General features: G+C 46.9%; 9 protein-coding genes across 9 annotated transcripts; 3 read left to right on the forward strand and 6 right to left on the reverse strand.

The window, feature by feature from the left end:
- Positions 1 to 117: 117 nt before the first annotated feature.
- On the reverse strand, positions 118 to 2,570 carry F4817DRAFT_314502 (putative GMC oxidoreductase; the record flags this gene model as incomplete). The annotated part of the gene is made up of 11 exons (XM_049300410.1): positions 118 to 147; positions 198 to 319; positions 378 to 667; positions 805 to 865; positions 1,030 to 1,095; positions 1,153 to 1,251; positions 1,308 to 1,715; positions 1,768 to 1,894; positions 1,944 to 2,206; positions 2,269 to 2,301; positions 2,360 to 2,570. 11 exons carry the CDS (start codon positions 2,568 to 2,570, stop codon positions 118 to 120), a joined length of 1,710 nt encoding a protein of 569 aa, XP_049160601.1.
- A 5,322-nt stretch (positions 2,571 to 7,892) lies between these two features.
- Positions 7,893 to 10,343, forward strand: F4817DRAFT_314503 (uncharacterized protein; the record flags this gene model as incomplete). The annotated part of the gene is made up of 10 exons (XM_049300411.1): positions 7,893 to 7,983; positions 8,067 to 8,145; positions 8,209 to 8,283; positions 8,341 to 8,595; positions 8,656 to 8,785; positions 8,842 to 8,932; positions 8,990 to 9,177; positions 9,237 to 9,474; positions 9,530 to 9,606; positions 9,675 to 10,343. 10 exons carry the CDS (start codon positions 7,893 to 7,895, stop codon positions 10,341 to 10,343), a joined length of 1,893 nt encoding a protein of 630 aa, XP_049160602.1.
- Positions 10,344 to 13,203: 2,860 nt separating this feature from the next.
- On the reverse strand, positions 13,204 to 13,704 carry F4817DRAFT_357818 (putative acetyltransferase; the record flags this gene model as incomplete). The annotated part of the gene is made up of 1 exon (XM_049305958.1): positions 13,204 to 13,704. One exon carries the CDS (start codon positions 13,702 to 13,704, stop codon positions 13,204 to 13,206), a length of 501 nt encoding a protein of 166 aa, XP_049160603.1.
- Positions 13,705 to 14,519: 815 nt separating this feature from the next.
- On the reverse strand, positions 14,520 to 15,766 carry F4817DRAFT_57479 (N-glycosylation protein-domain-containing protein). The gene is made up of 2 exons (XM_049307654.1): positions 15,366 to 15,766; positions 14,520 to 15,287 (listed from the first exon to the last, which is right to left on the reverse strand). The coding sequence occupies exons 1-2, from the start codon at positions 15,678 to 15,680 to the stop codon at positions 14,838 to 14,840; spliced, it is 765 nt and encodes a 254-aa protein (XP_049160604.1). The 5' UTR covers positions 15,681 to 15,766; the 3' UTR covers positions 14,520 to 14,837.
- A 376-nt stretch (positions 15,767 to 16,142) lies between these two features.
- On the forward strand, positions 16,143 to 17,654 carry F4817DRAFT_333260 (uncharacterized protein). Its single transcript, XM_049302736.1, has 2 exons — positions 16,143 to 16,786; positions 16,854 to 17,654. The coding sequence occupies exons 1-2, from the start codon at positions 16,570 to 16,572 to the stop codon at positions 17,537 to 17,539; spliced, it is 903 nt and encodes a 300-aa protein (XP_049160605.1). The 5' UTR covers positions 16,143 to 16,569; the 3' UTR covers positions 17,540 to 17,654.
- F4817DRAFT_333267 (uncharacterized protein) lies at positions 17,655 to 20,501 on the reverse strand. Its single transcript, XM_049302737.1, has 5 exons — positions 20,116 to 20,501; positions 19,978 to 20,057; positions 19,838 to 19,870; positions 18,988 to 19,332; positions 17,655 to 18,913 (listed from the first exon to the last, which is right to left on the reverse strand). The coding sequence occupies exons 1-5, from the start codon at positions 20,175 to 20,177 to the stop codon at positions 17,868 to 17,870; spliced, it is 1,566 nt and encodes a 521-aa protein (XP_049160606.1). The 5' UTR covers positions 20,178 to 20,501; the 3' UTR covers positions 17,655 to 17,867.
- Positions 20,502 to 20,524: 23 nt separating this feature from the next.
- F4817DRAFT_333270 (zf-DHHC-domain-containing protein) lies at positions 20,525 to 23,614 on the reverse strand. The gene is made up of 2 exons (XM_049302738.1): positions 21,753 to 23,614; positions 20,525 to 21,694 (listed from the first exon to the last, which is right to left on the reverse strand). Exons 1-2 carry the CDS (start codon positions 22,959 to 22,961, stop codon positions 20,906 to 20,908), a joined length of 1,998 nt encoding a protein of 665 aa, XP_049160607.1. The 5' UTR covers positions 22,962 to 23,614; the 3' UTR covers positions 20,525 to 20,905.
- Positions 23,615 to 23,847: 233 nt separating this feature from the next.
- F4817DRAFT_333273 (uncharacterized protein) lies at positions 23,848 to 24,827 on the forward strand. Its single transcript, XM_049302739.1, has 4 exons — positions 23,848 to 24,124; positions 24,273 to 24,324; positions 24,391 to 24,575; positions 24,644 to 24,827. Exons 1-4 carry the CDS (start codon positions 24,008 to 24,010, stop codon positions 24,686 to 24,688), a joined length of 399 nt encoding a protein of 132 aa, XP_049160608.1. The 5' UTR covers positions 23,848 to 24,007; the 3' UTR covers positions 24,689 to 24,827.
- F4817DRAFT_333275 (phosphoserine phosphatase serb) lies at positions 24,751 to 27,382 on the reverse strand. Its single transcript, XM_049302740.1, has one exon. It carries the CDS (start codon positions 26,651 to 26,653, stop codon positions 25,238 to 25,240), a length of 1,416 nt encoding a protein of 471 aa, XP_049160609.1. The 5' UTR covers positions 26,654 to 27,382; the 3' UTR covers positions 24,751 to 25,237.
- Between the last annotated feature and the right edge of the window lie 61 nt (positions 27,383 to 27,443).

Here is a 27,443-nt window from a genome sequence, read left to right on the forward strand (position 1 = left end):
GGGCCTCGCGTAATGTACGCTAAGATATAAATAATATGATTATTCAACTTTCTCTCATATAGTGCTTAGAATTTACATAGTACTCGCCACTAGATCCATATCCGGTACCCGCTCAAGTTACGAATCAGCGTTGATGAGGTCGACTGCCTGCGAAGCGTTAATAGTAGATATCTTCGTACACACCGGGCGTCGCTTACCTTCCCAGCAATGGCATAGACACTCTGGCAAGTGTTGGCTCCAGGTAATGTAGGCATGATACTAGCATCGACGACCCTCAGATTCTTCACATCGTACACCTTCAGGCTCTCGTCAACCACGCCTCCAAGTTCTCTTGGCATCATGGCGTAGGTGCCCCGAGGGGTGGAACTCGGAAGGACTAAGGTTCTGCGTCAAGAAGCCGGCTAAATATTCGGGCTCGTTAACGTAGTCGGGCGGCTGTACCTGCCTGGGGGGAAGCTCCTTTAGTCTTGTCTCGAAGAAATATCGCTTGGTGAATCGGAGCATCTCGATCATGATGTCGAGATCGACAGGATTGGTAAGGGCCCTATAGTCAACTATGGGTTCTATGTTGAATGGGTCTGTGGTGTTGATGTTCACTGTGCCGCGACTGAGTGGATGCAAATCTACCAACGTGCCCGAAGATCCGGCTCCAGTTAGGACGTGGTTGCTAGAGAATATATGGTGAGTTACCATTATCATATGCGGAAGTGTTGAAGTTGAGAAGCAAGTTCAAAGCACATAAAATACTTTGGCGCATGCCATGTATCTAGACATAGTATAGGGGCAGTGAAAGTGGTCACTTACTAGAAAGCCGTGTTTGAGGAACGGATTGACGCCGCCATCTTCTTCATTTGCGCGCTATACCCTATTTATCGATGTTAGTCTCTTCTATTCATTTATGGTCTTTTTTTCCTGTCCCTTAACATAGAGTGTTCAAATAACCTACCAGCAACAACTGTTGGGTCGGTATCCGGGGGTAGCTGAGCAGCATGGTCTTGATTCTCCAGCTTAGATGCTATGCTTTCGAACCTCTCAGGAGAATTACAGGCATGCCTAGCCATGCAGCAGCATTGCCAATACCCATCGAGTATGGTCCTAAAATACGTCAAAAATAAGTCCGGGGTCCCCTATATCTCGTACATAGTGACTTACCAGTCTTGTTGGCTCTCCATAACTCCTGTGCCCAGTCAGTGAAATTCTTGTTCCCACCAAACATATCCAATGGGCTCGGGTGAGTCGTAAAGTTCCGGACTAGAAAGGCTCTCAATCAGCTTCTTCGAATACTTATAATCTTAGGGATTACTCACGGACAATGCTCATGAGTAGCATTGGGTGATCCTGGAAGTTTTGGCCGACGCCAGGTAGGTTAACGATCGTATTTAAGCCAGGCCCAATCCCACTGCGCTGCAACGGTTGGGGAGAGTGAATCGCGCCCGCAGAAAGTATAACCTCACGATTGGCCTTGACTGTGGTGAGGGTGGTAGCATTGCCATTCTTTTGTCGGAAAACAACTCCCGTGGCAGTCCCCTCTTCGAGAAGAACTTTCGTCACATGAGACTGGGTAACGACATCGTAATGTCCAGTCCTAGCGTATGACCTTTGAACTTTTTTAGGGTCCATGAAAGTCGGAAAACAGTAAACACCTGCCCTGCCTGCACCACTGTCAGGGGGGAACTCAACACCAGGTATGTCTCTAAAGGCCTCCATTTGCGTAGCTAAATCTTGTGTCAGTAGGCAATATTAAAACGGGCAGGGAAAGTCGCTTACTTAAACCGGGCCACTGGAAGAATGGCCATCCTACGTATACGTTGGAACCGTTACCCCAGAATGAAGTGTCAAACGTGAGGTTCACAGATTTCGCCACGGCAGGGTCAGGGGGCACAAAAGTAAGACCCTTGATTGATTAGCTAAAACATCATTATGAGGTACACGGAAAACTTTACCTTCTTTAAATAAGGTAGAAGGCCATCCCAAGACCAAGTAGAGCTATTACTGAAGAAACTACCCCATCGGTCGTAATCTTCTGACGTCCCTCGAAAGGTCATCATTGCATTAATCGCCGAGCTACCGCCAACTAAGTTGCCAGCTATAACCGCTCTGCTCCGGTTCTGTAGGTTGACTTGAGGAACCGAGTTGATCTGGTACGACCAAGTCGGGCCCATGGCAGCAGTACCAGAGAAAACTTGGTTAATTCTAGGAGAGTCGACTTAATGCTTAAGTGTCAGTAGGCCCATTCAATATCGAATTCTTTATCATGGTGTAACCCACCTACTTTGCCATTTTCAATGACCAAAACGGTAGCTAACGTTAAGATATTAGTACGCAAAGTAGTTCAACGTTGGATCCCGCTGAGACTCACTTTTCCCATCCGCTGTCAAACGATCTGCTACTGCCAAGCCGGCAGTTCCTGCTCCGACGATCACATAATCATATGAAGGCTTCGCCTGTGTTGAGCTGTTCAAGAACCTCATCTGGAGCTCCGATAGGCGGCGTGCCTGAGCAAACGACTCAGCTACCACGAGCAACAGAGTTGCGAAGAATCCAAACCTGGAGATTGAAGCAAAAGACATCATGGAATCCTAGGTCTCCTAACTAGACACGAGGCTCGAGCTCAATCCATGATGGCGGCAGCGGGTATCATTTAAGTGATCTATATTTTAACAGACTACCCTAGGTCGACCCCCCTCCCTCCCGAACAAGATAGCTAGTTCGCTTGAGGTTACATACCAAAGATGAGAAGGTAATATACATCATATATCAATAGACATCTCCATCGAATACGAGCAAGTTAAAGGTAAACTCCTCAGGCCGGAGCCGTGAATGGAGCAAGGGAAAGTTTTCCAGCCCTAGATCATGGCTCCATATATTCTATTTTCTCTATAGACGATCTATGAAGTATGACTTTGGTATATTGGATTTAGTCGAACCAGTAGGTCTCAATTCATCGGCAGATCTCGCAAAACTGGCAGATATCCCCTGCAGCAAAACGTGGCATAGATATATGCCACCTCAGGCTGAGAACGGATTGCGGGGATATTAATTACATGTTGAGGTCTTCTTCGCTTAAATAGAAAAATATGTGTCAATTTCCCGGGATCACCTATGCTGACTGGAATTAGCCGCCAGTATAAGGGGACGCGCCATCTGCAGTATACACGACGTAAGCGCCTTTCTGTCTTATATTTTTTTTTTCTAATAATACACCACGCAGGAGAATAGACACGACGCCTATGGTGGATGTCTTTAAGCGTCTCTGCGAATCAGACCGGTGCGAATTCTATTACCGGATAGCCTTAGGAGACTCTACATTGTGATATTGCCGGCCTTTTACGTGGGTAAGAAACGTGCTCATGTCTGATACTTGGAAATCACGTTCCAGGATACTCAAGCTTTCAGAAAATATCATGATATCTCCCTACTTAGTGCGGATATTAGGTATAATAAATAGAATAGAAAACTAATTTACTTCACTGGCAAGTCAAGGAATCGTGTCTAGAGTCGCCCAAATATGAGAATCCCTTCTTTAGTAGCTCCGCTGGTCCCTTTGCTGGGTTCATTAGCACGAGTACCTCTCTCGTTCAGCCGGATCGGCTTCGGGGCTAATTCCCTGTACTATTAGTTCGAGGTCGAATATTGCATAGTTTCCATAGTATGTTTAACATCTCAAACAGCGTTGCCACCTAGCCGGGCTCCGCTGTTGGAAGAACGGAACCTTACTAGCCTTAATAATTGTATACTATCACATATTTATATCCATCCAGTAAAAGTTTACAATACTGCTAATCGTTGCCCTCTCGAGCAATTCGCGTCTTTCAAGTTGATTTTCGTGGAATGGGGTATCGAGCAGTGTATTGGCATTCAGTCCTGAAGTCTTCATCTGATCTGCTGTGATGGAGCCCCTTTAATAGGATCCAGTGGAATTAATGACATTTGAAATGGCGTATATATTCTCACATGTCAATTATGCCTGCAATTCAAGTTCCTGTAAGGCCCCAGATATCACCTGTCTAGTAAGCCAAACTACAAAATGACGATTTAACCAGTAGTAATGCGATTTTATTTTGATACATCATGTGCGTCTAGCTACCTGCTGCGTTTATCTTCCAAAGACTAATACATAACCCAACTAATACAACCCTAGGAAAATGGTATTTTCATGAGTAGGTAAATAACGGGTCTGTACTGAATACCCATGTTAGGTTGTTCTATTTACTTTTTAAGAAATTTAGCAACATGTCCTCAAAATGCCCGAGTTTACGAGGGGTTATTGTGTCGAATTTTTTCCATGGCCCAAATAGGAAAGTAACTCAATGGGCAGTATCTGGCACATGCGCAATTATGTAAACTCGGGCATATTGTGCAGCCCGCAGGGCTGCCTCCAGTATTTACCACCAAGATCTTAGATAATTTATGGAACATTTAAGATAATGCAAGGAAACTTTGTAGCCGAGGAAGAGCGTTCTACGTAAGTAAACATAAGATGACTAGGAATGTTCAATACTTAATTTCTCTATTTTATCAAAATGTATCATACCTTATTTCCTATACTGTAAGTTACAAGACGCATTAGGAGTTCATATTTACAATAACATCAACCTGCTTGTTTCCTGCAACTGATCAGTCTCCATATGAGCTACAACGGAATTTCTGCAACACCAGAACCCATTTCTGAGACAAAAAATAACTCCGGATGTATCTATCCAGTTAGGATGTGTAGTTTCCCTTTTTTATTACCCTGTTAATAGTAACAGTTCTATTACTATTCTATTCACGCCGCTAAAAAAAAAGTGTCGTAGGCAAATGTCTGTCTCTAGTTAACAAAGCCATATGTACCAGAATTTTCCAGGCCAATTCATCATTTTAACATTTCCTACCGGTGCCTAATCCGAGGTCTGATCTGCCCTAACACAAGCTTTCTGGTAGCTACTAATTAATTAAGCCAGTTGCCTCCGAAGCACCTAAACGGCAAAGGGTCACATATCCAACACAGTTGGACAATAAATGCTACAGATTAACAGTAGAGAGACCAATGTCATCCTATTCGGAAACATACCTTGTATATACGGCCCTCGACTTCATGTTACTGATTTATATGAGTTAAATACTTCCAAATTGCAATACACTGTCACCGTAGGGTATTTTCACATGGGCATATTCATCCCCTGAACTTTATGATCAGCTACACCAGGGATCATCATTCTTGTCGATTATTACTGCCTCTTCTACGATCTAGTATCTTTTGGGGATCCATATGAGAGCATGGTACCAACCTAAATGACACGGTAGATTCCATTTCTTAGAGGTCAAGATCAAAATTAAATAAATTTACCCAAGTCGAAACTGATCAAAAATCATTAACTACCAAAAATTCATAGAATGTTTGATAAATGCCATTCACTTTAAAGGTTAGAATCATGATTAGGATATTAATACTGATTAATTCGTGATTTGTACTCGAGTTTGTACCATGAGTCATGGCATGTAAAAAACGGTAATCACAGTTTGTTAAGTGAATATTTTGAATAGCTTAGCCCAGATTGGTCGATAAATCGGGCCCATACAAATTTCTATGACTGGCAGTGAACTGATTCTAGATATTGACAAGAGCTTATGCATTGATCTTGGTTGATTGTACACAAAGGGATATCCACGGATTCACATGGAATAACACTAACTAGGAAATAACAAGCTCTGATTTTGATTTGATCCAGATCGTCCAATTACACGAAGAAGGAAAAATAAATCAAGTAAAAATACATACTGAGCAGGTACATGATTCCCCAATTCGAGGAAGGTCCTCCCTTTGAATTTGAATCAGTATCCCATTACCCAATTAGGATGTTCATGCAATGATTGTACTGAGACGTGAAGCAGTGAATTATGGAATCTGCCTTACAGATCCTCAATAATATAAATACTAGGCAGCTGTAGGGACCGTCTATATCAATCGATCAGCTTTGATAGGCTGCAAAATGTTTGGCTTGTAGTTTTGAGATAGCAAGCGCATATAAATGGTATAGTATATTCGGACTAACCAAACTGGGGCCTGCCTCGAGAACATCTCAACCAAATTTCAAGAACTGATTACTCACATATAAGATAATGTACTCCATGAGGGGGCAAACATACTTATGGTACTTACATGTATGAGTATAATATGTACGTACAAGGTGGGTTTATCAAGTACAATTCCGGGGTAGGAAGTTGCGGGCCCCCCTTTTCCCCCTTGAGGTGATACACATAGTGCTTCTGCTCCTTCCGTAGGAAATACTCGGGGCCACAATTCCTGTACATGCCTCAGCTGATATTTAATTCACTTGTTCTGGAGGAATACCTCTAATAATACATAAGTACCAAGTATTGGCCTCCTTCTTGATTAAACGTAATTGTGGTAGATATACAACGTTGCCGGCGCAAACTATTTAAAATCACCAATCCCCCCCAACCTTTCTCTAGTCCTACAAAACACTCCTTCTTCCCTAGTCTTACTTAACCTGTTCTAATCTCGTGTCACTCTTTATTTGGTCACCCACACAGCTCTCTTTACAATTTCGTCTACAACATCCATCCACATCTCATCTACATCTATCATCTCTTGCCACAACTTTCGTTTACAACTCTTGATTCAACTCTCTCCATTGGCATTTGGAGTCATTAGGTGAGTGCCCAGATTATTCTTCGCCTGCTGAAGATATCCCCTAGCCATACTTACCATCAAGTGGTGCGGACTTGATGCGAAGAAAATAATTATAGGGAGGCAACTTGAATATTGCAGTTCAGCTCTAACATCTAACATCTAGTTACACAGTTGGAACGATATCTTGACAAGCTAGAGATATTGATACTCTGGCATCGACGTGAGACGCGCCCTGCTGATACTTCAGTCTAAGAACTCGCGTACTTAAGTCCTGTTGCTGCAACGCGACTTGAGTATTGGCCAAAGCTCCAATCTGGTAGTAAGTATTTCTCCCCAGATCCATTCACTGTCAACCTGCAACTTGCATGTCCCATACCTTGCCGTCCTTTCCCATCCCACCCCACCTTTACCAACTAACGCCGCTTCGTCTGCAGCAACAACTTTTGAACATTGGCCTTCGTCCGTCATACCATCACATCTCCATTACATCTCCGATTAGTAACTGCAAACACTTGCACTTCTGCCTCGGTAAGTCCATTTCTCTTGTTCCCAAGTCTTCGTCGTCGCCACAGTCCTTTTGTTGCCCTAGCGTCTCGCCATATACGGAACACCAGATGCATCATCCCCAACTCCAGTTCAAGTGATCTTAACATCTCGTGCTGTCCCGACAACTTATCCTTCCCTTCTCGCAAATGCATGCTGACCCTGCCAGACACACAAAGCAGTTCTTCATCTTGCACCAATTTTGTCGACTGCATCTCGAGAAGCCTCGCTAGTAAGTTCATCCCTTCCATCGTCCATCATCATCTATTCCCCATTCATCACCGCATCTCCCAATAAAAGATTCGTCGCGCAGTCGCAGTCTTTTCACCTCAATCCGTCGTTGTAATCACCGAAATTGTGTTGTCTTCTCCTGGGTCATCAAACATCTACCCCCTTTCCACCCGCAGACTTAGAAGTCTTCGTCGTGTTCCACAGACGCATATCCTCTGCTGCTTGAGGCACCAGCGCTTTTCTTGGTTCTCCTTCATCTTCGTCTCTTGCCATCAAATGGCAACGTGACCACTTCGTCTTCATTTTTGTTTCTTGTGGTCTTATCATTACACACCATCAAGACGCGGCGCATGTTACTTCGATTTGCTTAGCCTCGTTGTTACAACTGGCTTGGTTTTGTACCAACTGATGCTCATTCTTATAGGTTGAGATAGGAACTTATCGCAACCTGCAATAGCGACATCCGATGAACCCTCTCAGGATGTCAACTCTTCATAAGAAGCAGTCCGCCATTCTTGGCACTAAGGCGCCTCGCGTCGTCCTGGAGTCGCCGACTTCCAAATCTGACCAAGGTAAGTGACAGTTTTCTTTTGTGACTTGCTGAACAATCCCACACTCTTGTAGTAAAGGTGGTTACGCTGACGCTTTACTGTAGGTGGAGGTGGAGGTGGAGGTGTGCGCCTTGATGTAGACCTTGGCAACCTTACTCTTGACGACTCTCCTAAGTCGTCCATGTGAGTTCTCCCTTAGGAATGGAATAGCTTATCGGTCCATAACTACTAACTCCATCTCAATAGCCACCAGCAGAGCCCTGTCCATAACGGTCACGACTCGCCCCTTCTCACGCAGAAGCGTTCAAACCTTGATGAGCAGTAAGTCTTTTTGGTTCATGCTTGTTAAACTCAACTAGCTGACTGATTCTGTTAAAGGAATGATGCTCGCTTCCAGATTGGCAAGGTATCCGACGATGGAGATGTATTTGAATCTCCTGTTCGCCCCAACACTCAGGTCGCGGCCACGGCCCCTCTGAACATGCTCGGCTCAACTATGCAGGGTGTCATTCCCACTATGCAGCCGGTCCCCATGCTGCGCACTCGCGCTTCTGATGTGGGCAACAGGGCCCAGGTCGCTGGCGTTGATGCCCAGGCCTTTTACCCCGCGACGGCATGTGTGTTCGTTGCCAAGTACGTGCCCATAGATCCTATCCCTGACTGGAGGTAATTAAGACCTAACCTTATAACCAGCCTTCCTGAATTCATCCGAGACGCACGTCTTGAGGTGGAATTGACCCGAGCTTTCAGCAAGTTCGGTATCGTTTTCGTGAAGATCCGTCGTGATCAACGAAACATGCCGTTTGCATTCTGCCAGTATACTGTAAGTGTTGTTGGAAACTAATCCTGAACTCCGGACTTAGCTAACTAAGAGACCAGAAAGATGAGGATGCTCACAATGCGGTGACTCAGGGCCGTGGAATCCTGATCGAAGGCCGCCCTTGCCGCACCGAGATGGTGAAGGCGAACCGTAAGCAAAACCCTCCTTATCAGCAATAGAAGTATGTCAATACTGACCAGCACCTAGGTAGCTTTGTCATCTACAATGTTCTTGGTGATGATGTCACGCTTGATGAGGCCCGTATTCATCTAAGCGGTTTTGGCCCCTTCAGCAAGTGCGAGGAACTTCACCCTCAAATACAGGAAGCTATGCGAATCAAGGGTGGCGTGTTGGTTGAGTTCACCAACTTTGATCCTAGCAGAGATGTCATTTCTGTATGTGACCTTCTGCTTTAGCCATGTTGTATGTCCGCGGTCCGCTAACAGAGCTCCAGGCATACCGTCATCATCCTTTGTACCGTGTCATCGCCTATGATCTCAAGAAATCAATGCAGGCCCCCAAGATCGATCCTGATGAAGCTTGGCTCCAGCGGTATGAGATCGACCGCCGCTCCATCTATGTTGGCGGCCTTCCGGTAGATGATTTTGATGTCGAAGAGCTTCTTACCAGATTGGCTAGTGAGGTGGGCGACGTTGAGAAGGTGCAAATCGTCCAGAAGGATGGCCGAACTGGTTCGTAGCCCTTCATTTCTAAGGAGAGACTGATGCTAACCGGACTCACTCTCAGGCCGTCAGGCTCCTATCGCTTTTGGTTTCGTTGAGTTTGCCCGCCCTGACATGGCGGATCTTGCCGTAAAGCACTTGGTAAGCTCTCTATCAGATCACGAATCTATGCACCTCTTGGTTCTAGTTGACTGACTTTTATGTTGTAGAACGGAAGGGTTATGCGTGGATGTGTGCTTCGCGTAGAGCGTAAAGCTAGCCGAGAGCCCCAGGGTATTCGTCACATGCAGTCTAGAACCATGCTCTCTAGTGCTGCCAACACCCCTGTTCGTAGCGAGCACATTGAGGGCCAGAAGCAGTCCATGGCTAATCTGCCCTCCGAACCCGCGACCCCGTCGCACACTGTTGCGGTAGATACTGCCACGCCTTCTCCTGCACCTTCTTCTCAGGTGCCTCAAGGCAGCGCCTATGGCATGGCGCCTCTCGCAGATCAGAACTATTCGACCCCGTCGTCCTATGGCGGACCTTCGTACCAGGCGAACCCTCCGGCTGGCACTGAGACCTTTCCAGCAACTCCGCAAGCCACTCCGGGAATGCTGAGCCCCTTGGCTTCGTACTATCACACACCCTACTCTTGGATGACCCCCTATCTCCAGGACCCCAACTTCGCAGCCATGTATTACGGCGGTGGATACTCTCCCTCTCCCATGGGAACTGCCCAGGGTGCTCCCGGTGCTCCCGGTGCTCCCGGTGCTTCTGGTGCTTCCGGTGCTGGTCACAACGACGATGGTGGTGAAGATGCGGCCACTCCCACCAAGCACAGCTCTGGAATTATGCAACGACTTGGTGCCATCCGAACACGATCCGAGAACTCTTGAACATGTCACTTCGCCAACTCAACCATGTATTCCGGGCATTGTGCACAAAGAAACTTCGAAGATCCGAAAGCTTTGCATTATTGCTTTTTGTGGTAACTCAGGACATAAACTGAAGTTATTGCAATCTTTTTGCTTTGATACTCATCGACATTAGGCAAACGAGTTGTTAATAGGGATTCAGGTGGCGCTTGATCAGCCATCAACTGAAAAATATCCCACAACCTTGTCTCTGGTCTCTTCTTCTCCCCCCCTTTTTCCGCCATCTTTTTTCTTCTTCGATTCATTTCAAGACATGGACTAGGATAGATTAAGTCTATCTAGCATGGGCCAGTTGGCCATACTTGTCCTTTTGTCTTTTGTACTTTAGTTCATTTTCCATTTCCACACGGCCAACATCATAATGATCGAATCAGAATCAGTGGCTAATATGCTAGTTGTGTTGCTTGTACTTTTGATAGCTTTTTCCTTACTCTTTTCATAGTAATACACCCTTTTTGACAGGAATTAATTTTTATATGTTGAGTTAGTTGGTGATTAATTTGGCGATTAAAGGTGATAATGTGGTAATTTGAGGCGTATTAGTTGAGTTGCGAGGCTCTGTCCCGCCATGGTGGCGGATGAAGGTTCTTTGTCCTTCGAACCTTCTGGCGCTTGGAGGCATGCTCCTTATCAGCTCCGGACCACTTCTTGTTCACGCCTGGGGACGTTGACGTCCGCGGCCATGAAATTAAGTGTATATAGGTCTTCCATTCCTTGCATTGCCCACATTAAATGGAATGTGAACCAAACATTTGGTATGTGCTCCTCAAAGGTCACTTTAGTTATGTGAAATTGAAGTCCCGGGGGTTATCTGGACAGTCGCGTTGTGTTGTCCTTTAACAATATCGATAGCCTCCAGGGGGTTATTGTATCTTTTATAGATACTGCAATCCTAAGTTGGTTGAAGTACCTTAGCATGGCGTGGAGGGTTTCTTCGTCGGTTAGAGAAATAACTGATTCTAGTAGCATAATATAGGGCGTGTAGTTTAGGTCCTAGACGTTGAAAGAAGAGTAAAGGTCAGTTATAATTTTAGGAAATGTGTATGCTATCACTATTCCAATTGATGAATAACCACTGTAAACACACGAGATGGGGGCAGAAGACACGAATGGCGAAGTATGAAGATAAGAACAGGGTTATCATGTGCTAATATATTATGAAAGAACTTACTTGGTTGGAACCTCCATTGGAACCACAAGGAGTGTGTGATCATAATCACGAAGTGTATATGCCAACTGGCGCCACCATATTTGACACCACCATCGAAATTTTCTCCATTTTGGAGAGCCCTGGGAATTCTATGTTAGCAATTAATATTCTATAGGGGTTCTATAAAGTGATTCCTCTACTTACCTGTGTGGGTGGCTTTAGAGGAGGCGAATATATTAGAGAAACCACTTAGGTAGGTATTGTTGCTTAAAATCCAGCATTGCTCAACTGCGGCATGGGCATGCTGTCTAGAACAAGGACATTAGCAAATTTAGCGAAAGAAAAAAACATTCATTGTGTTGTTGGTGTGAGCAATATTGAAAAGGGCTAAGTAATGGAAATAGGTGGGCAAGAAGTGTGTAATGTTAGAAGCGGCACATAGGTCAGGCGGCAATAAGAACTAGTCAAAAGAAAGCAGAGAACAGGGCAGAAGTAAAAGAAGTTGGGAAAGAGACCTACTATAGTTGGACTGTTAGGTATATATTAGGCGTACTAAGGTATATGCCATTGATGAGGGTAGACAATGATAGGTATGGAAGTAGGTTTTGTGTCGTGGGATAAGAGTGATTAATGAGGGAGCTGGTGGAAGTCAGTGATGGCTCAAAGGAATATATTGTATTAAACTTACTATTGTAGGTAAACTCCAAGGTGTACAGGAGTTTATCATTGATGCGACGCGACAGCATGGTGAAGGTGTCGCAAGCGGCTGAAGTTTTCACCCTAGGTGTTTCCCCTTAATATGGGTAAGAAGATGATAGGTTAATGTAGAAGATGATAGGTTTATTTAGAGGATGAAAGGGTTGTGGATTGTTAAAAGTTGGGATGAAGAGTAGGTATATTGAGAGGCAACTTTGAAGGAACCGGGGTGCTTAAATAAATAAATAAAAAAGAATTGAGGGCGCTCCTGCAGTTGTAGGAACCTTAGGGTTGCTAGTCAAGAAGCAAGAAGGGACTACGATAGTACAAAGAGTGAAGAGTAAGTCGCGTCCCTGTGATGGTCGGAGCTTCTGGTGGTCGGAGCTTCTGGTCGGAGCTTCTCTATTATCAACAATTGAATAACAATAACCGAATAACCAAAGGTCGAGTAAGCAGGAGCCGAGCAATCAAGAGTCAAATAAGCAAGAGCGAAGTAACAAGCGGTTGTACATAATCATAAGGTGTATTTATCACACCGCCCTATTAGTCCGTGCACAATATTGATTGAATACTAATATCTACATGTCTTTACCTGCCATTAGAGCCTGGTACATAGGTATATGAGGTATATCTAGGTACAAGAGGAGAGGATCGCAACAACAAGAATCCCACAGCATTTCCAATATGATCTAATTTGAAGAAATATATACGGACTGGGACTTGGAGTGAGAGATAGTACGAAGTTGTATTTGGACGAGCTAGCCAGCTTACAATGTACATCTAGGAAACATCTCGCTTCATATGGAGGACTATTAGTAGACAAGTACGATAATAATAAATGCCCATGGCTAGAAAATGAAGGGAAAGTTTGATCTGTTCATCCCGGAAAGCACCCCCTTATTCCATACAACACACCATGATACTATCCTTGAGCAACCAGGATGCTAACAAGCCATAGCATCCAACCCTAGAGCTTCACGACATTGGGCTTGCAAAGCACTCCGCATCCATACCATTGCCTTCCCCCCAATTATACACGGTGTTGCCGAAATACTGCCATCCCAGCTTCCGATACAAGCGAATAGCATCCTGATCTTTGATCAAGGCAAACATGAGCAGCCGCTGTCCTCTCCCCCGTGCTTCCTCTACAGCGGTGCTAATGAGCTTGCTGGCTGTGCCGCCCTTGCGATTATCAGGGTGAACGAAGAGCCTTCCTATAACTGCAATATGGACATCTTCAGGATGTTGCTTCTGCCACAAGTCCACTGCAACGTTCCCTGCGGCACCTTCTGCGAGGGCGATATGTCCCACGACAGTCCCGCCAACCTCAGCAACCCAAGTAGTCTCATATTTGTTGAAGAACTGTGCCGGATCACCAACTCCCTGTACGGGATACCCGCTATCTTTATAGACGACATTAAGCACTTGAAGACATGCTGGAATGTCATGATCGGTTCGGGGTCGGATCGTTGCCATATCCTAATGGATCGTAGGACAGACGAGGATGATAGGTGTTACTCAAGTCTCTATCTCAAGAGCTGCCCCTCCTAGACAGTGTCCGACGTTGATATCTGCCAAGATTATACTGAGCCAGCTGTGGTACCAGTCACCGGTTTCGGCCCCCTTTCGGCTTGGAACCTTGATAAAGTACTTTATGGAGGCCGTAAAACATACATAGACGTAACACACCAAAATGAGACAGCCAACGATGTTATAGATAATACTACCCCTTTTCTTTCTCTTTCTCCTTTTTACACTACCACATATACTATTACATACACTCATACAGCGGCTCGTTGAGATTGTACTTAGTATCAATGAAGACGGAGGTAAACCGATTATACTCGACTGCATATGCGCAAATAGTGTTAACAGAACGATTTCCGACGTTGGTGAATTTTTATCTCAGCCCATTCCACCCTCCTAGTCACTTCAATATCCTAGTACATTTCATTATCAAATCCCTTCCCTGATTCCAAAAAAAGGGGGTAAACTATGAATAACACACCAATTGGCCTTGCAATATACCTAGTAGTTGTACTAAGAAATACAGAGCAGGAGTCAGGGTAACCTCTCGAGAAGCATCAGAGTAGACCAAACTTGGTGGGCATTCCTAGAACTTTTCGGAATCGAAACATCCCATTCTCCTAAGTTAGGATCTTATGTTAAATAATGTCGAACAGTGTAGATAACTTCATTAGGCATATATTATTGAAGAACAAATTCTATTTCCCACCAGCGATCTAAACGCAAATATCTAATTTCCGCCTAGGAACAAACAAAGCCCGTATGGCTAGGGGGAATATATACGCAAGCTGAATTATCATCTAAATGCAGCTACAGACAGCCAAAAGAAAAACTATAGTTAATCTGCCCAAGGTTAAAATATATTTGTCTTCTATCCTGGAGTACACTTATCGGGCTCGAAATCGCTTCTCTTAAAGTAAAAACATCAAGCTTCTCGGAGCATCCCATTGCTAAAGTCGGTGACTAGGCTAGACACATTTATGCATCCTGATAGGTTAATATAAGTGTAGCTTAGTTAACGTTTTTCGACGGCATTAAGCTGCAACAACGTGAACAAAACATTAGGAAGTCGATGTCCTATATCATAAACCGTCCAAGTCCCCAGTAAGGCCTACAATGCGGAAAATGATGTATGCTCCGATTTGACATGCTCGCTTGGTTATGCCAACTATCGGGACGTTCTGATATCCAGCTCTGGTCGTATGGGAATGTAATAGTAAGGCAACCATGCTAATAAAGCTTGCTATGGAAAAGACGCTGATACTAGCAAAGGTTTCCTTCCGTATCTTAATCTTGCGCTGGGTGAAGTGGTAGCAGAGGGTTAAGATGGTGGCTATCCCGATCCAGGCTGGCAGCAGCAGACCAGGGTCTTGAGAACCACCAGCTAGGTATACGATCCACGAGGTCAGGTAGGCGAAGGCGCAGCTAATAGTGAAGAGGCGCACAACTGTCGCTTGAGGCGTGTAGTTGATGAGCCAGCGTGACATGAGGCAGTCGGTGAAAAAGAAGGCGAGATATGCAGAGGCGTAGCACTGGTTAACCGGGTCAGCACAACAGAAACGATGTAACAGGAACATAAGACAAGTCCGTAGCTAGCAGAAGCAACATACCCATATAACAGCTAATGCCGTCTCGGTCAACCTCAAGGAGGAAAGACTAACATTATGGCCATGGTCTTGCTCGGACAAGCGTAACAGATCGGCAAGGAGGAAACGCAAGGCGTATCGAAGGCCCCAGAGTATAGGAGGGACGATAGAGAGTAGACGACAAGCGGAGAGAGTATGATGCCAACGCTTAGGTACGCCGAGAGCGACGGCGACGCGGGGCTGTAGAAGGGAAACAGCTACGACGGGGACGGGAGGTATATCGGTGGGATCGGTAGCATGTGTGCTGGAGGAGGGGGTCCTGAGCCTTGGGTTGGCCATTCAAGGGGCCTTCCCGCAGACGGCTTAAAGTACCTAAGATGGTCTAAGATCTATGTATATATATTAACTAACTACCTCTGCCCAACCCCCAATTTGATTTCCTATATATTATCGAGTTGCACGTAGTCGTTTCGAGTTGGGCCATAGGAAAGTGGTGATGGTAGCGGCGGCGGTTAAGCACGAGACACGGGGGACAAAGGCCGTTTTAGAAATATCGAAAGTCGAACAATGCGTTCGGTGTTTTTGGTGGGGGGATATGTACCTAATAAATATAGGCGTATTTTGTTGTATGTAGTAGGTAGGATTATAGTAATGTGGTAGAAAGGTAGAAAGGTTTCTAGAAAGATTGGGCAATGTGGTCTGTGAGGTCATATTACTACGTAACACTGCCTAAACTCTGAGCAACAGTACCTGAGCAACAGTACCCTGCAGCCCTCTGTCAACTTATCAACTTAAATAAATAGGGAAGTAGGTCACCTACGGAACTAAATCTAATAGGGTGTTTTAGCTTTGATAGGAAGGAGATCGTACCGCCCCACGCTCTAAACCTTAGCATAACCCACTGACCCAGTAGCATAACCCAGTCACTTAGCGTATCCTATTGGCTAACCTTATGAGCTTCTCTTCTAGAATTCTGCCCCACCTAAATTTTTCATTGAACGAGATGTTGCTTCGATATTTCTCATCACTCATCACAGCGGCTGCGCAACCGGAAGAGGACCGACGACTTCGTAATTTCTAACCTCACCGCTCTATATCATCCAATGTTGCCGCCGTAAACTTGACTTGCGAGTCGAGAGCCCATTGAAAGCTCCTCATTAACAACTCAACCCCCCGCCTCTATCCACCTCATCCACTTCATCCACCTCTTCAGAACACCCTCGAAATCATGGCCGAACTCCTGCGCCAGTCGCGGCCCTGGCTGCTCTCCTCCATACGCTCACGAGCGCCATCCCCTATCGTATGCGGTCTTTACCGCAGTATAAGCACAACTCCATTGCGTCCATATGCTGCGAGGAGGGGACCTACAAGACCAAGGTCGATGAAGTCGTTTAAGAAGAGCGATGTTCAGCAGATGGAGCCCAATATAACAATGTTAATACCCCGTTAGTTCTACCAATCATATATGAATTACATTATACATGTACCTAAATATTCACTCTGCGCCTACAGAGACCCTCGTGGCCCCTCCTCTCTGGCGATACCCGCGCCAGCCCAAGAAGTTCTTCCACATGCTATGGCTACATATCAAGGCCCGCTACGGGACGCTTTGGGCCGTAATATCTATGAAAGTCATGTCGCAGCCGACGGTCCTGATCAGCAAGCCGCTGTTCAAATTCCACCGAGCGGCCGCCATCCCCACAGCCAAGGCCCTACACATCCAGATGTCCGAGGCCATGGCCGTCGGTGACAAGGAGACCTTGCGCAGCATCTGCACGCCCGAGCTGTTCCAGACCCTAGCTGCCACCATCGACGCCCGCCCGCGCGGCATCCGCGCCGAGTGGGAGCTCGTGCGCTACAGCAACACCTGGCTGTACCCCCGTGTCGCCGACTGGCGCGTCGGATACCAGCCCCTGCCAAACGGTGACATGAAGACGCTAAAGCAAATCGTGGTCAGCATTTCCAGCGTCCAGCGCATCGCGCGTTACGACGACACCAAGGGCGGCATTAAAGTCGCTGGCAGCGAGCGCGTGCGCAAGATCACGGAGCACATTGTCCTCCAGGCTGGTATGGATAAGAATACCTTCGAGGCTGAGCCTTGGAAGATCTGGGGTACACTACCTGAGACGAGATACGAGGAGTACATAGCGGAGATAGAGAACCTTGATGCTGTTATGGCGGACGAGGCCGGGAAGTAGGTAATGACGGGATAGTAAAAAAGAAAAGAAAAAGTAAAAATGTGTATAGTATGGGCTTGTATGCATAAGACCTGTATAAATCGAACTCCAAAACAGTTAACGTCACTCTAGACTCGCATTATCCGTAAATTAAAGTATACCATGGTATAGTTCAATTTTCAACTTTATTCCGACATAAAACAGCCCTTGGGGAAAAAATTAAAGGTTGGCCTCATCCGCCAAAACGATAGTCTACCTATGTGCTCTTGATTCTAAACCCCCCTTTCTTATATCGCACACCGCGCAAAAGTTGTACTTTGTCCTATTTCATATTGCAGTAGAACCCGGCCTAGAAAAACTTGCCAGTGATCTTGGTAGTCGTAGTATCTTCACTTGACCCAGCCAAGGCATCAGAATCCTCCTGCGGCACTATAGTAGGGTAGTCAAGCGCATCGAATCGGGTACCTCGTACCCTAGATAGCACGTACTGGACACCCAGTCTTACTCCCAGCGCGCCGAATCCCCAGAGCAAACCACCGACCGGCGCAGCAACGAAGGCTCCAAACGCACCCCAGTCCCCGGTGTACAGTCCTTGCTCTAGAAGAATGAGCTCACCGCCCAACTTCGCGTCGCCGTAGTAGATAGTGCCGAAGATAAAGACCGTTAGTATCCCTCCAAGACCGCCGATTAATACCTCAAAACCCCGCCACCAGTAGAAGCGCTCCGATAGTCCGAGTATAAGTACCGGAATAGTAGCAGCGGATAGTAGGTCAGAGATTAAGTAGATCTGCAGAATACTCGGTGCCTTCAGCGCAAGCACTACCACTGGGAAAATAACCAGCACGACCGCGCCTCGGATCCACCAGATGTTCAGACGGTTGCGGAAGATATCGTTGGAAGCGGAGGATACCATGGCAGACTGTAAGCTATCGAATGCTGCAGTACTCAGGCACACCGACATGACGATGACGATACCCACGACCCAATTGGGTAGTTGCTCCAGCAGCAGGAAGAAAGCCACGGATCCATCGCCGTCGGGCTCAAATGCGCCTGACCACACGGCAATTAAACCAGTGCACCCGACTAGCGTCAAGACGATCAGAATAACGACCACGGCCACCGAGACGCCTATCCAGAGGTCCTTGTCGGTCTTGGAGGCGAAGGCGCGTAGCCAGAAGTTTGCCAGAAAAAAGTCGTTGGTCAGGATGGCGACGGGTAGAATGTAAACCAACTGCCAGCCTACGAGACTCGCGTTAAGCAGGCCAGAATCAGCGATTAACTCTGGCTTGATATCTGTTTTGACGCCGATGGTGATCGTAGCTATGATGATCAGGGCGCAGATCATGGCGCCCTGGACGTTGTCCGTGATGAAGGAGATCTTGAAACCTCCGAGGGCTATCGTGCAGTTGTCAGGATATCGACCTAAGTAACCGGAGGTTGCATAGAAAACAGATAAGTAGGTAGCTTACAAGTATAAATAGTAGTAACGACACATTCAACAATAACAACAGGCAGACCATTCAGCCCGGTCAAAGCCTCGATGACCTGCCCGATAGCAGACAGCTCTGCAACCATATACAGAAACAGTGTAAGCAACGTCAAAGCGCCCAAATAAAGCGCCGTCACAACGCCATACCGCTGCCTCGTCCACTCCGTCAGGACGAATCCCTCGGGACACTTCCTGCGGATAATTGGCGCGAGCGCCGCGAAGATCAGCAGCGGGACAGCCGACGAGATGGCATACACCAGCACACCCTGGAGGCCTGCAAGGGTAGCAAGCTGTGGGTACGAGAACAGGATTCCCGAGCCCATAGCTGAGAAGATGGTAAGGAGGGTTAGTATATTTAGCATATTTAAAGGGGGGAAAGGGGGACCGGAGCGGCAGCACGTTTCCCACGCAAGCATTAACTTGATCGAGTATTACGGTACAATCTCAGCTTCATATCCGCAGACTCCCGGGGATCTCCTCACAAACACCTAATCATAGACATAAATAGGAGTTGCGGGGTTGGATCCTATCCGAGGAGGACTGCTTCAATTCAGCGCCCGTAGTGAGCCGCAATCTACCTACCCTCTAACACGGATCCCGGGGGAATGGGGTCGTGGAAGAGGGAGGATAATTGTTGGATATGGCATAAACCTACTTGTCTGTTACACAAGTCTTACCCTATGTCTCGTAGTAGTACATCAAAACGCCAAGATAATCGGGCGTCGTCTTTGTATGCTGCTCCGGTTGATCGTTGTACAGGTGCTACCGCTCGTGATCCCTGGACGGGGAGGGGGCGATTCGCCTAAGCGCCATGACAATTCCTTACTTACCAGCAGCAATGAAATTGAGCGCCAAAGGAAAGGCTATGAGGAGTGTCAGTATGAATCTTACAAGAAAGAGACAAAGGGGATATGAGAGCAGTAAGATAAGACAGAATGTCGGCTCATCCAGCTCCCATTTGGATTCTGACCAGTTTGAGTCCTATTTCCAGAGAGGAACTCAGCCTTGGACTGGTTTCTCATTTTCCAGGCCAGGCCTGTTCCTAATAACCTGGGGTCCCATGATTAGTTCAGCTATACACAACTTCAGTCTATGAGTAGAAACATACAGAAACGCGCCATAAGTAACGTATATAACGGCATTGGATGCCTCGAACGACGGTTGACCCATCGTCGGGGGATATAAGCGACGCGCAATAGAGAGGGCGAATCTAAACAATCAGTATATCTAAAAGAAAGCAGTCGACCAAATCTAAACCTATGGCTCTAACATTGGCATAAAGAATGAGCAACGAACCAATAGGTATAAAAAAAAAGTTTTATTCGACAGAGACAGAATGCAACAAAACAAACTCAGCAAAAGAGATTAATTACAAATTTTTATTCACGAGACCATCAGCTAATCGTGTTAGTATAAGTCCAACTTCCTGATCAGGTTACGGCTGAGAGTGGGCAAAGTGGGCAGAGTGGGCGGAATGGCATTGTATCACAGGTATTAGTCATCACGTGATATCAGACTCCCATCGAACCATTCCATATGTCTATAAGGAGGTAGGTATAAATAAAGAGAATAGGTATTAAAAGTACACTTTGAAGACTCGTATTTTCAACATGAACATGATACAGCCAAATGCTTTCTTTCATAACATCATTCAGACAACCCCGTCCCTATCCCTATCACCCTTTAACCTCGTACATATTAGGTCCTATCTTTTACCGAGACCTTACGAAGGAACACTTAATAATTTCACACGTTTCCCTTAATTCCAATAATCATAGTAGTACAGAAAAAAAGCAAGTTGATTGAAGGGGTATTCGCGCTAGAAGACATTACATGAAATATGTGCCTAGCAACGAGCGGTAAGACTGCCGTAGAAGGAGACGGATATGCTGGGTTTTTCATCGCGTACTGGCTGTAAGGTTGCGCAGTGCGGTTGGCCCTTGAAAGCCCGCAGAAGGTGGTCGCACAGCTTGCATTTCCATATCCTCTCCGCCTTGAGAAGGATTGTTCCCGTGTTGATTCCGGCGCACCCCAAACCGTTGGTCTCCTTCCTCGAATCGATGCTTGAAACGGTAGTAGGTTGGCGGTCGTGGGCGACACAACACTACAACCCAGTTCTTCCATATGCTACCCTGAGCGAATGCCCTATACCGCTCTTTCTTCAAGAACTTCTGCGAATTGAGGAACTCTCTGGTTGTTTCTCCTCTAGCCATAAGGAAGAGGTGATAGCCCATTAAAGCCGCGGGGTATAGGAGGCATATAAACCCATAGATAACCATAGCGAACGGAACTCGGAAGTGGCTGACTGCTGCTCCAAAGGACACATTCTCCTCATTCGAAAACACTAGTACCTGAGCGAGCGACGCGCCAACCAAGTAAACTGCCAGGAGAGTACCAGAAGCTATAAAGGTGAAGAAATATCTATAGTTGCGCCTCCCAACACAGTTGTTGATCCAGACACAATGATGGTCCTGGGTCTCAACACAGTTATCGCACAAACGACAATGATGAGCCCGGGGAGGGCGCCAAATATTGCAAGTTTTGCAGTATTTCGTCGGTACTTCCATCGCTGCAGTGCTCGACTCGGCTGATTTGATCAGAGTCCAGTCGTTAGTCGGGGGTGCCAAACGCAGAGGGTCCTCATGTTCATCCGCCGGGGGGAATTGGTGGATGTTCCGGGGTAGGATCTAGGTTCACTTGTTAGTTATCGTAGAGAGGAATTCTTCGCTGTAGGTATCTACTTACCCCTGGATCTGAACCTGATGCGCGAAGGAAAGACGAGATACAGATATAGAACAAGTAGGCAAAAACGATAGGCACGGCAGGCGAAACATGATGCCACAGGTAGGACGCAGAGAATGCGAAAAAGAGAACAGCTGGTAAGACAACAAGGAGGCCAGTCCCAATGTTGATAGGCCGGTGGCGCGTATTTTGCAGACGGCCTCCGATGCAGAATACAGTATTACCCTCAAAATATTCATGATTATGGCCATGGCCCTGTACCTTTTCCTTGGCTGCCTTAGCTTTTGTAGCCGGCATGTTAGCAGTAGCGAGGGTAAACCGAGGAGACGATGCGCCAGAAGACAACTTCTCTGCGCCATGCGTATTACGATTCGCGGGAGTGGCCGCCGACTCGCCTTTCGTCGGTAAGAAAAGTCCTGATCTGAAAGATCGTGGTGATCTAACAGGGCTGGGTAGATCTTCGTGATCTCTGTACGTCTTGGTCTTGCCGAGGTCCAGATTAAGGCCCTTCTCCTCAGCCTTCTTCTGCAAGGGGCGCGTACTCTCGCTAAGACTGCCTGTAGGGTGGTGGCCGCGGGTCGGACTTGTAGTGGCGGTAATACGATCATACGGCTCTGTAATCTCAGTACTCCTAGAGGGAGGCAGTTGCGCGTCCCCATCATCTGTCATATGACGGACTAGAAGGGGTGCGGGTCTCGAGGTAGCAACGTCCTGAGGTGCGATATGAGACTCATTATCATCCTGTACATATTCGACGCTTAGCCGGTGCTGTATGCCACTACTAGTTCGTTGCGCGCCTCTCTGAGCTTGGAGCTTCTGAGAACTCATGGGATGAAAGAAGGCATGGGAAGCCAAAGGTACGTGGGTTCGGCTTGTAGAGCTAATCGGGCGGCCACTTTTGATGCTGCCACTTATACTACTTCCTCTCTGCATACCCTTCCTCAGCGAAGTCGCTTGCGACCAAGCGCCGCGTGACGAGGACAAGCCAGTCCTCGCAGTGCCAGGGCGAGAGTCGGAGGCGCGGAAACTCCTTCTCTGACCAGCAGTCGTCCTTGTTTGCTCTCGAGCAACTCCGTCGCCATCTTCGGACGCAATGTCGGTCATTCGCGACGATATGATACTCGGAGGGCCGGCGGGGAACTGGGGCTTAGGGAAGCTGTCCGTGTCGTCCGAGGGCGAAGCCGGTTGCGCGGATGGTTGATTTGAAGCCATGTTTAAGGCGATTCGTCTGGCTTGAATAGTGTTCCACGGTATTCAGCTTCCATGAGACAAGTCCTTATAACATAACTTCCAAGCAAACGGTCGGAATGGTCCAAGTTTCCTAAGAGGTCCGTGACCTAGTCAAGTAGAAACGATGACTAGGAGTAATTGGAATATGTTCTCAATTACAAAATCATACCCCACAAACAAAAATAAATACTCTTAATTCGGTCGGCTCGCCAAAAGAGAGGAATAAAAGAAGTTGGGTAATAGCGTTTGAGCGAAGAAAATGATGGTTCGTTTGCCCAAAAGAAGACAAAATCAAAAGAAAATGAAGAGAGCGTCAAGTTAATATCCCTTTCTCCGGAGGTCGGCTGTATCTGCACAGCAGGCGTCGCGAAGCTGTCGGATGACTAGAATATGATGATGTAGCAAAGGCAATCAAAAGGAAAAAAAGGAAGGACAATCGGGTCGGGTCGAATTGGAGGGGGGGCCGCGTAAAGTTCGCAGTCGTCGCGAGATAGATGATGCAGTACGGGACTGGATTTGGAAGACGAATTCTAAAGGGGAGCCCAGTCATGCATAAATTTGGGCGAAGATTGCGCCTGTGCGTATATACATACATGTACATAGCATATGCAAGTTATAATTATAAATTATAATGCATGGAAGTACCTGTCATGCACTACTTAACACGATTGGGGGGCTGATGCTTACTAGCCCTCGCCTAAGGTAAGGTACTTGAGCCACACGAAGCTATTAAAGCCATATCGCCATATCGCCATATCGCCATATCGCCATATCGCCATGACGCAAGACGCTACCGCTTATGTGCATAACTAGGTGACATGTATTTCCGTACACACAAAAACACATTACCTGTGCCTCAAAAGTGAGGTATAAAACCAAGACCTTCAAAGCCCGCTCCTCATTGGTCAATTTTGAAGAACTATTACATCGTACGACCTCGAAGCTTCTCTCATCCGCAAACCCGTCCTAAACTCAACACCCCAAACCCGAAAACCACCACTGCGATATCGTCGAAAATACCGTTAGCCATGGCCTCTATCATCGCCCGAAGAGCCCTTTCCCAACGGGCATTCTCTACTACCGCGCGACGCTTCGCTGCCGACCCGGCCCTCAAGGAGGAGACGAAGCGCAACCCCGAACTTATGGTGCGTCATACCCGGAGATCCAATGCCGCGGCTTTGTAGTGGATGCATACATACATGGAGTTGTGTATATCTACTACATTGAAGATGAAGCGACTATATATGCCTATATTTCTCTAGATAGGTGCTGACTTGACTCTGCTATTGACAGATTCTGGGAGGTGTGATGGTTCTAGCTCTAGGTGGTGCTGGTCTCTACTTCGGTACGCGCTTCTCTACCTCTCATCCCCTCCTCAACTGCGCTTCGAAAATCTAACACGCTACTCCAGGCCGCTCTCCTACCCAATCCACATCCGAGGAGCCCGTCGGCCTGGCCAAGTCGGGCATGCCCTGGGAAACCGGCGCAGCGGAGGGCAAGTACCGATACCACCCGGGTGGTGACCCGTCTGCCGCCCCGAAGGACGCCCCCAGCGCCGTTAACGTCGTCGTCATCCCCAACGTCACCCTACCAAAGGTATGCGCAAATCATCCTATCTGCCCTTATAACAATTTGGGCAATTTGTGCTAACTGAGTGAACGTAGCGCCTTCACGAAAAGTACAACAAATGGGGTAAGGAGGGCTACTAGATATATTCTTCGGGAAGATATTGGATCGCTTCTCCGGTTATTAGAACTATAAGAGGATGCGTCATTTCTAGATTGACTGTACATAACCTAGGTCAAGCATTAGGACAGCTATTATTATTTATCACCAAAGTCACCAATCCGTCTGTTGAGCTGAAGAGTTAACTCCACTATTCCAATTTGTTTACGTATAGTTGAATTTGATATATCTGTTTCGTTATGTGTAACTCCCAGCTTAGTCTAGGTCATTTACATACGGCATTCTCTGGCGAACTAGACTTAGGAATCAACGAATGTGATAATAGTAAAACCTACATCACTCCTACAAACGATACTCTTAGTCCCGTTCAAAGGCCGTTGGATATCCGAACTGATAATTTTCTGGTCATCTCTCCATCGTGATAAAGTCGTTGAAATGGAATGGTCCCCTAGCCCCCTTTCCGATTTCCCAGGCATTTTAGGTGGCATCAGGCCAGGCCAGGCCAGGCCAAATCTATATATGTATACGAAGTAGAAGAGTAGTTATATAGCAGACGTACCTATCTTATAGGGTTACGCGGTCAGCAAATCCACCTCTTGGCTCGTAAGTCCAAATATGTATAGCAAATCGACTAAGCTCTCGCTGTTGAGACGAGCATTAGCCTCCAGCTGAACCATCGGCTTTGCGTTCCATGCCACACCCAGGCCAGCCGTGTCGAGCATCAACAAGTCATTGGCACCGTCGCCAACTGCTACTACTTGTTCAAGTGCGACTCCTTCCTTCTTAGCAATCTCGAGGAGGAGTTCCTGTTTCCGTTCTCTACCTACGATGCGTCCCTGGACTTCGCCAGTCAAACGCCCAGAGTCATCGATTACAACCTCATTCGCATATGCATAGTCAATTCCAAGCTCGCCAGCCAGCCAGCTAGTCAACGGGATGAAACCGCCAGACAGCACAGCAGTCTTGACGCCCAGTCTCTTGAATGCTCTCAGCAATTCAGGGACTCCCTTGGTAACGTTTAACGCTGGACGCAACTGCTCGAATATCGTGGCTGGGAGCCCCTTGAGCAGAGCAACTCGTTCTCGGAACGCGGCGTCAAATTCCAGCTCCCCATGCATGGCCCGACTTGTGATGTCGGCAACTTTAGCGGCCAGATCCGGAGGATCCGTGATGGCCGCGGCGAGTAGATCAATGACCTCCTGCGTGATTAAAGTGCTGTCCATGTCGAAAACGACCAGACGCGGATATCGCCGCCAAAGTGTGTCATGTTGCAATACGACATCGACGTTCCATTCCCTCTCGAATCGGTAGATAAGCTCGTGCCTCCGCAGGTCTGATAAGGGGAGATAGTTGGGGCACGGAACCGGGGACAAAGTCAACTCGACGACGAGGGGGTGCTCCCGATCGTCGAGACAACGATGAGACGATGTAGCCTCGCTAACCCCTTGAGGTAGGGGGAAGGTGGACATCAAATGGAGAAAAGATGTAATACATATTGGGGATATGTAGGAGCCATAAAGATGATCGAGAGGCTCGGGTTCGGCGGCGTCTGGAGGTTCTAGAGGAAATGACTCAATGTTGGTAGTTGGTGCGAGGTTTGTGGGAATGTCGAAGCTGGACGAGGCAAGTCTCGGAGAAGGGACCGCAGTACGTGACGACGTAGACTTATAGATCAAAGTGGCGACAAGTCGATCTATTTTGGTGCCTCTGGGCGGAGCACAGTTAGGATGGGTGAAGTCGTGGCTAGCGCCTTCAACAATACGCGGCGGCTCATCCTTGGAGGGCACACCATTAAAGGGGCTGAATGATTTGGGAGGAGAAATTCTATGGCTTTGCAAATCTTCGACGACGGTGTCTATACCGAAATGACTATCCAGATGCTTAGGAGGACGGTACTGCTGATGCTCTTTGAGATATGAACTAGTCCTCATAGAAGACAACTGCGGCCGACCCGAGTTCTGCTTCGTGGGGCTATCGTCGGCGGCCATGACGGATTTATAGAGGGGGGAATATAGGATCACTAATAGATGAGGCACTTTATTGTATAAGGAATGAACTTGCACTTGTGGGATTAGGTATAAGGTTCTCTATGAGTAATTCTTAGGCGAGTAGGGAAATGATACCTAACGTTGAGGCTCTATATTTCGCAAGTAATGAAGTTCACAAATTGCGCGGGGTATTTTTTTCTCACCTGGGCTTTAGCTTAGCGTAAGGCGCGTGTGCTTGACCCTGTGCTTGACCCTGTGCTTGACCCTGTGCTTGACCCGTTCCTGATGGCTGGGTCTGTATGAAGTATATGATTGGTCAGTTGAGGTGAAGAAAGGTGAAAGTACCTCGGCGCGCTCCGTGAGGTACGAAGTACACATGGTGGTTTTAACTGCCACTTCGCAAGTGCTGAGTCAGCTAGCCGAAGAACTGCCGTAAAGTTGAACACGATGATGCTATTTTATGTAAGTAGGAAGTACATAGTCTGTGCACTCACTACCTCCCCAGACTACTTATACCCAAGTTGTCTTAGAGCACTTGTGTAGCGCTTCAGGTATTTAAGCATTTCAACAAATCTTTTGCTCAGGAGTTGGACAGAAGAACATATAAATAAAAATGGAGGGGGATCGCGTGTGCTGTATATTATAATATATATTAATCCAGCCGTATGTATTACATATGTAAGCACCCCTTATTCCCCAGATCTCTCAGGGTCTAGATGCAATATCGCCTCTCATCGCCTACCTATGTAGGTTAGGTATGTGTGCAGCTAAACATAGCTGGTACACTGAA

This window comes from Daldinia loculata (genome assembly GCF_022478755.1).
Source record: "Daldinia loculata strain CBS 113971 unplaced genomic scaffold F4817scaffold_15, whole genome shotgun sequence".
Classification (NCBI taxonomy): Eukaryota; Fungi; Ascomycota; class Sordariomycetes; order Xylariales; family Hypoxylaceae; genus Daldinia; species Daldinia loculata.

What these genes read in the sequence shown, in the direction of transcription:
- F4817DRAFT_333270 (XM_049302738.1), bottom strand. Translation starts at nt 22,961, where the DNA reads ATGGCTTCAAATCAACCATCCGCGCAACCGGCTTCGCCCTCGGACGAC. An exon ending in CATCAGGTTCAGATCCAGGG is followed by an intron (nt 21,695 to 21,752) that starts GTAAGTAGATAC and finishes AAGTGAACCTAG; the next exon opens with ATCCTACCCCGGAACATCCA.
- F4817DRAFT_333275 (XM_049302740.1), bottom strand. Translation starts at nt 26,653, where the DNA reads ATGGCCGCCGACGATAGCCCCACGAAGCAGAACTCGGGTCGGCCGCAG.
- F4817DRAFT_57479 (XM_049307654.1), bottom strand. Translation starts at nt 15,680, where the DNA reads ATGGCCAACCCAAGGCTCAGGACCCCCTCCTCCAGCACACATGCTACC. An exon ending in CGGCATTAGCTGTTATATGG is followed by an intron (nt 15,288 to 15,365) that starts GTATGTTGCTTC and finishes CCGGTTAACCAG; the next exon opens with TGCTACGCCTCTGCATATCT.
- F4817DRAFT_333273 (XM_049302739.1), top strand. Translation starts at nt 24,008, where the DNA reads ATGGCCTCTATCATCGCCCGAAGAGCCCTTTCCCAACGGGCATTCTCT. An exon ending in TGGTGCTGGTCTCTACTTCG is followed by an intron (nt 24,325 to 24,390) that starts GTACGCGCTTCT and finishes ACGCTACTCCAG; the next exon opens with GCCGCTCTCCTACCCAATCC. An exon ending in CCAACGTCACCCTACCAAAG is followed by an intron (nt 24,576 to 24,643) that starts GTATGCGCAAAT and finishes GAGTGAACGTAG; the next exon opens with CGCCTTCACGAAAAGTACAA.
- F4817DRAFT_333260 (XM_049302736.1), top strand. Translation starts at nt 16,570, where the DNA reads ATGGCCGAACTCCTGCGCCAGTCGCGGCCCTGGCTGCTCTCCTCCATA. An exon ending in TATAACAATGTTAATACCCC is followed by an intron (nt 16,787 to 16,853) that starts GTTAGTTCTACC and finishes CTGCGCCTACAG; the next exon opens with AGACCCTCGTGGCCCCTCCT.
- F4817DRAFT_333267 (XM_049302737.1), bottom strand. Translation starts at nt 20,177, where the DNA reads ATGGGTCAACCGTCGTTCGAGGCATCCAATGCCGTTATATACGTTACT. An exon ending in GTTACTTATGGCGCGTTTCT is followed by an intron (nt 20,058 to 20,115) that starts GTATGTTTCTAC and finishes ATGGGACCCCAG; the next exon opens with GTTATTAGGAACAGGCCTGG. An exon ending in TGGAAATAGGACTCAAACTG is followed by an intron (nt 19,871 to 19,977) that starts GTCAGAATCCAA and finishes CACTCCTCATAG; the next exon opens with CCTTTCCTTTGGCGCTCAAT.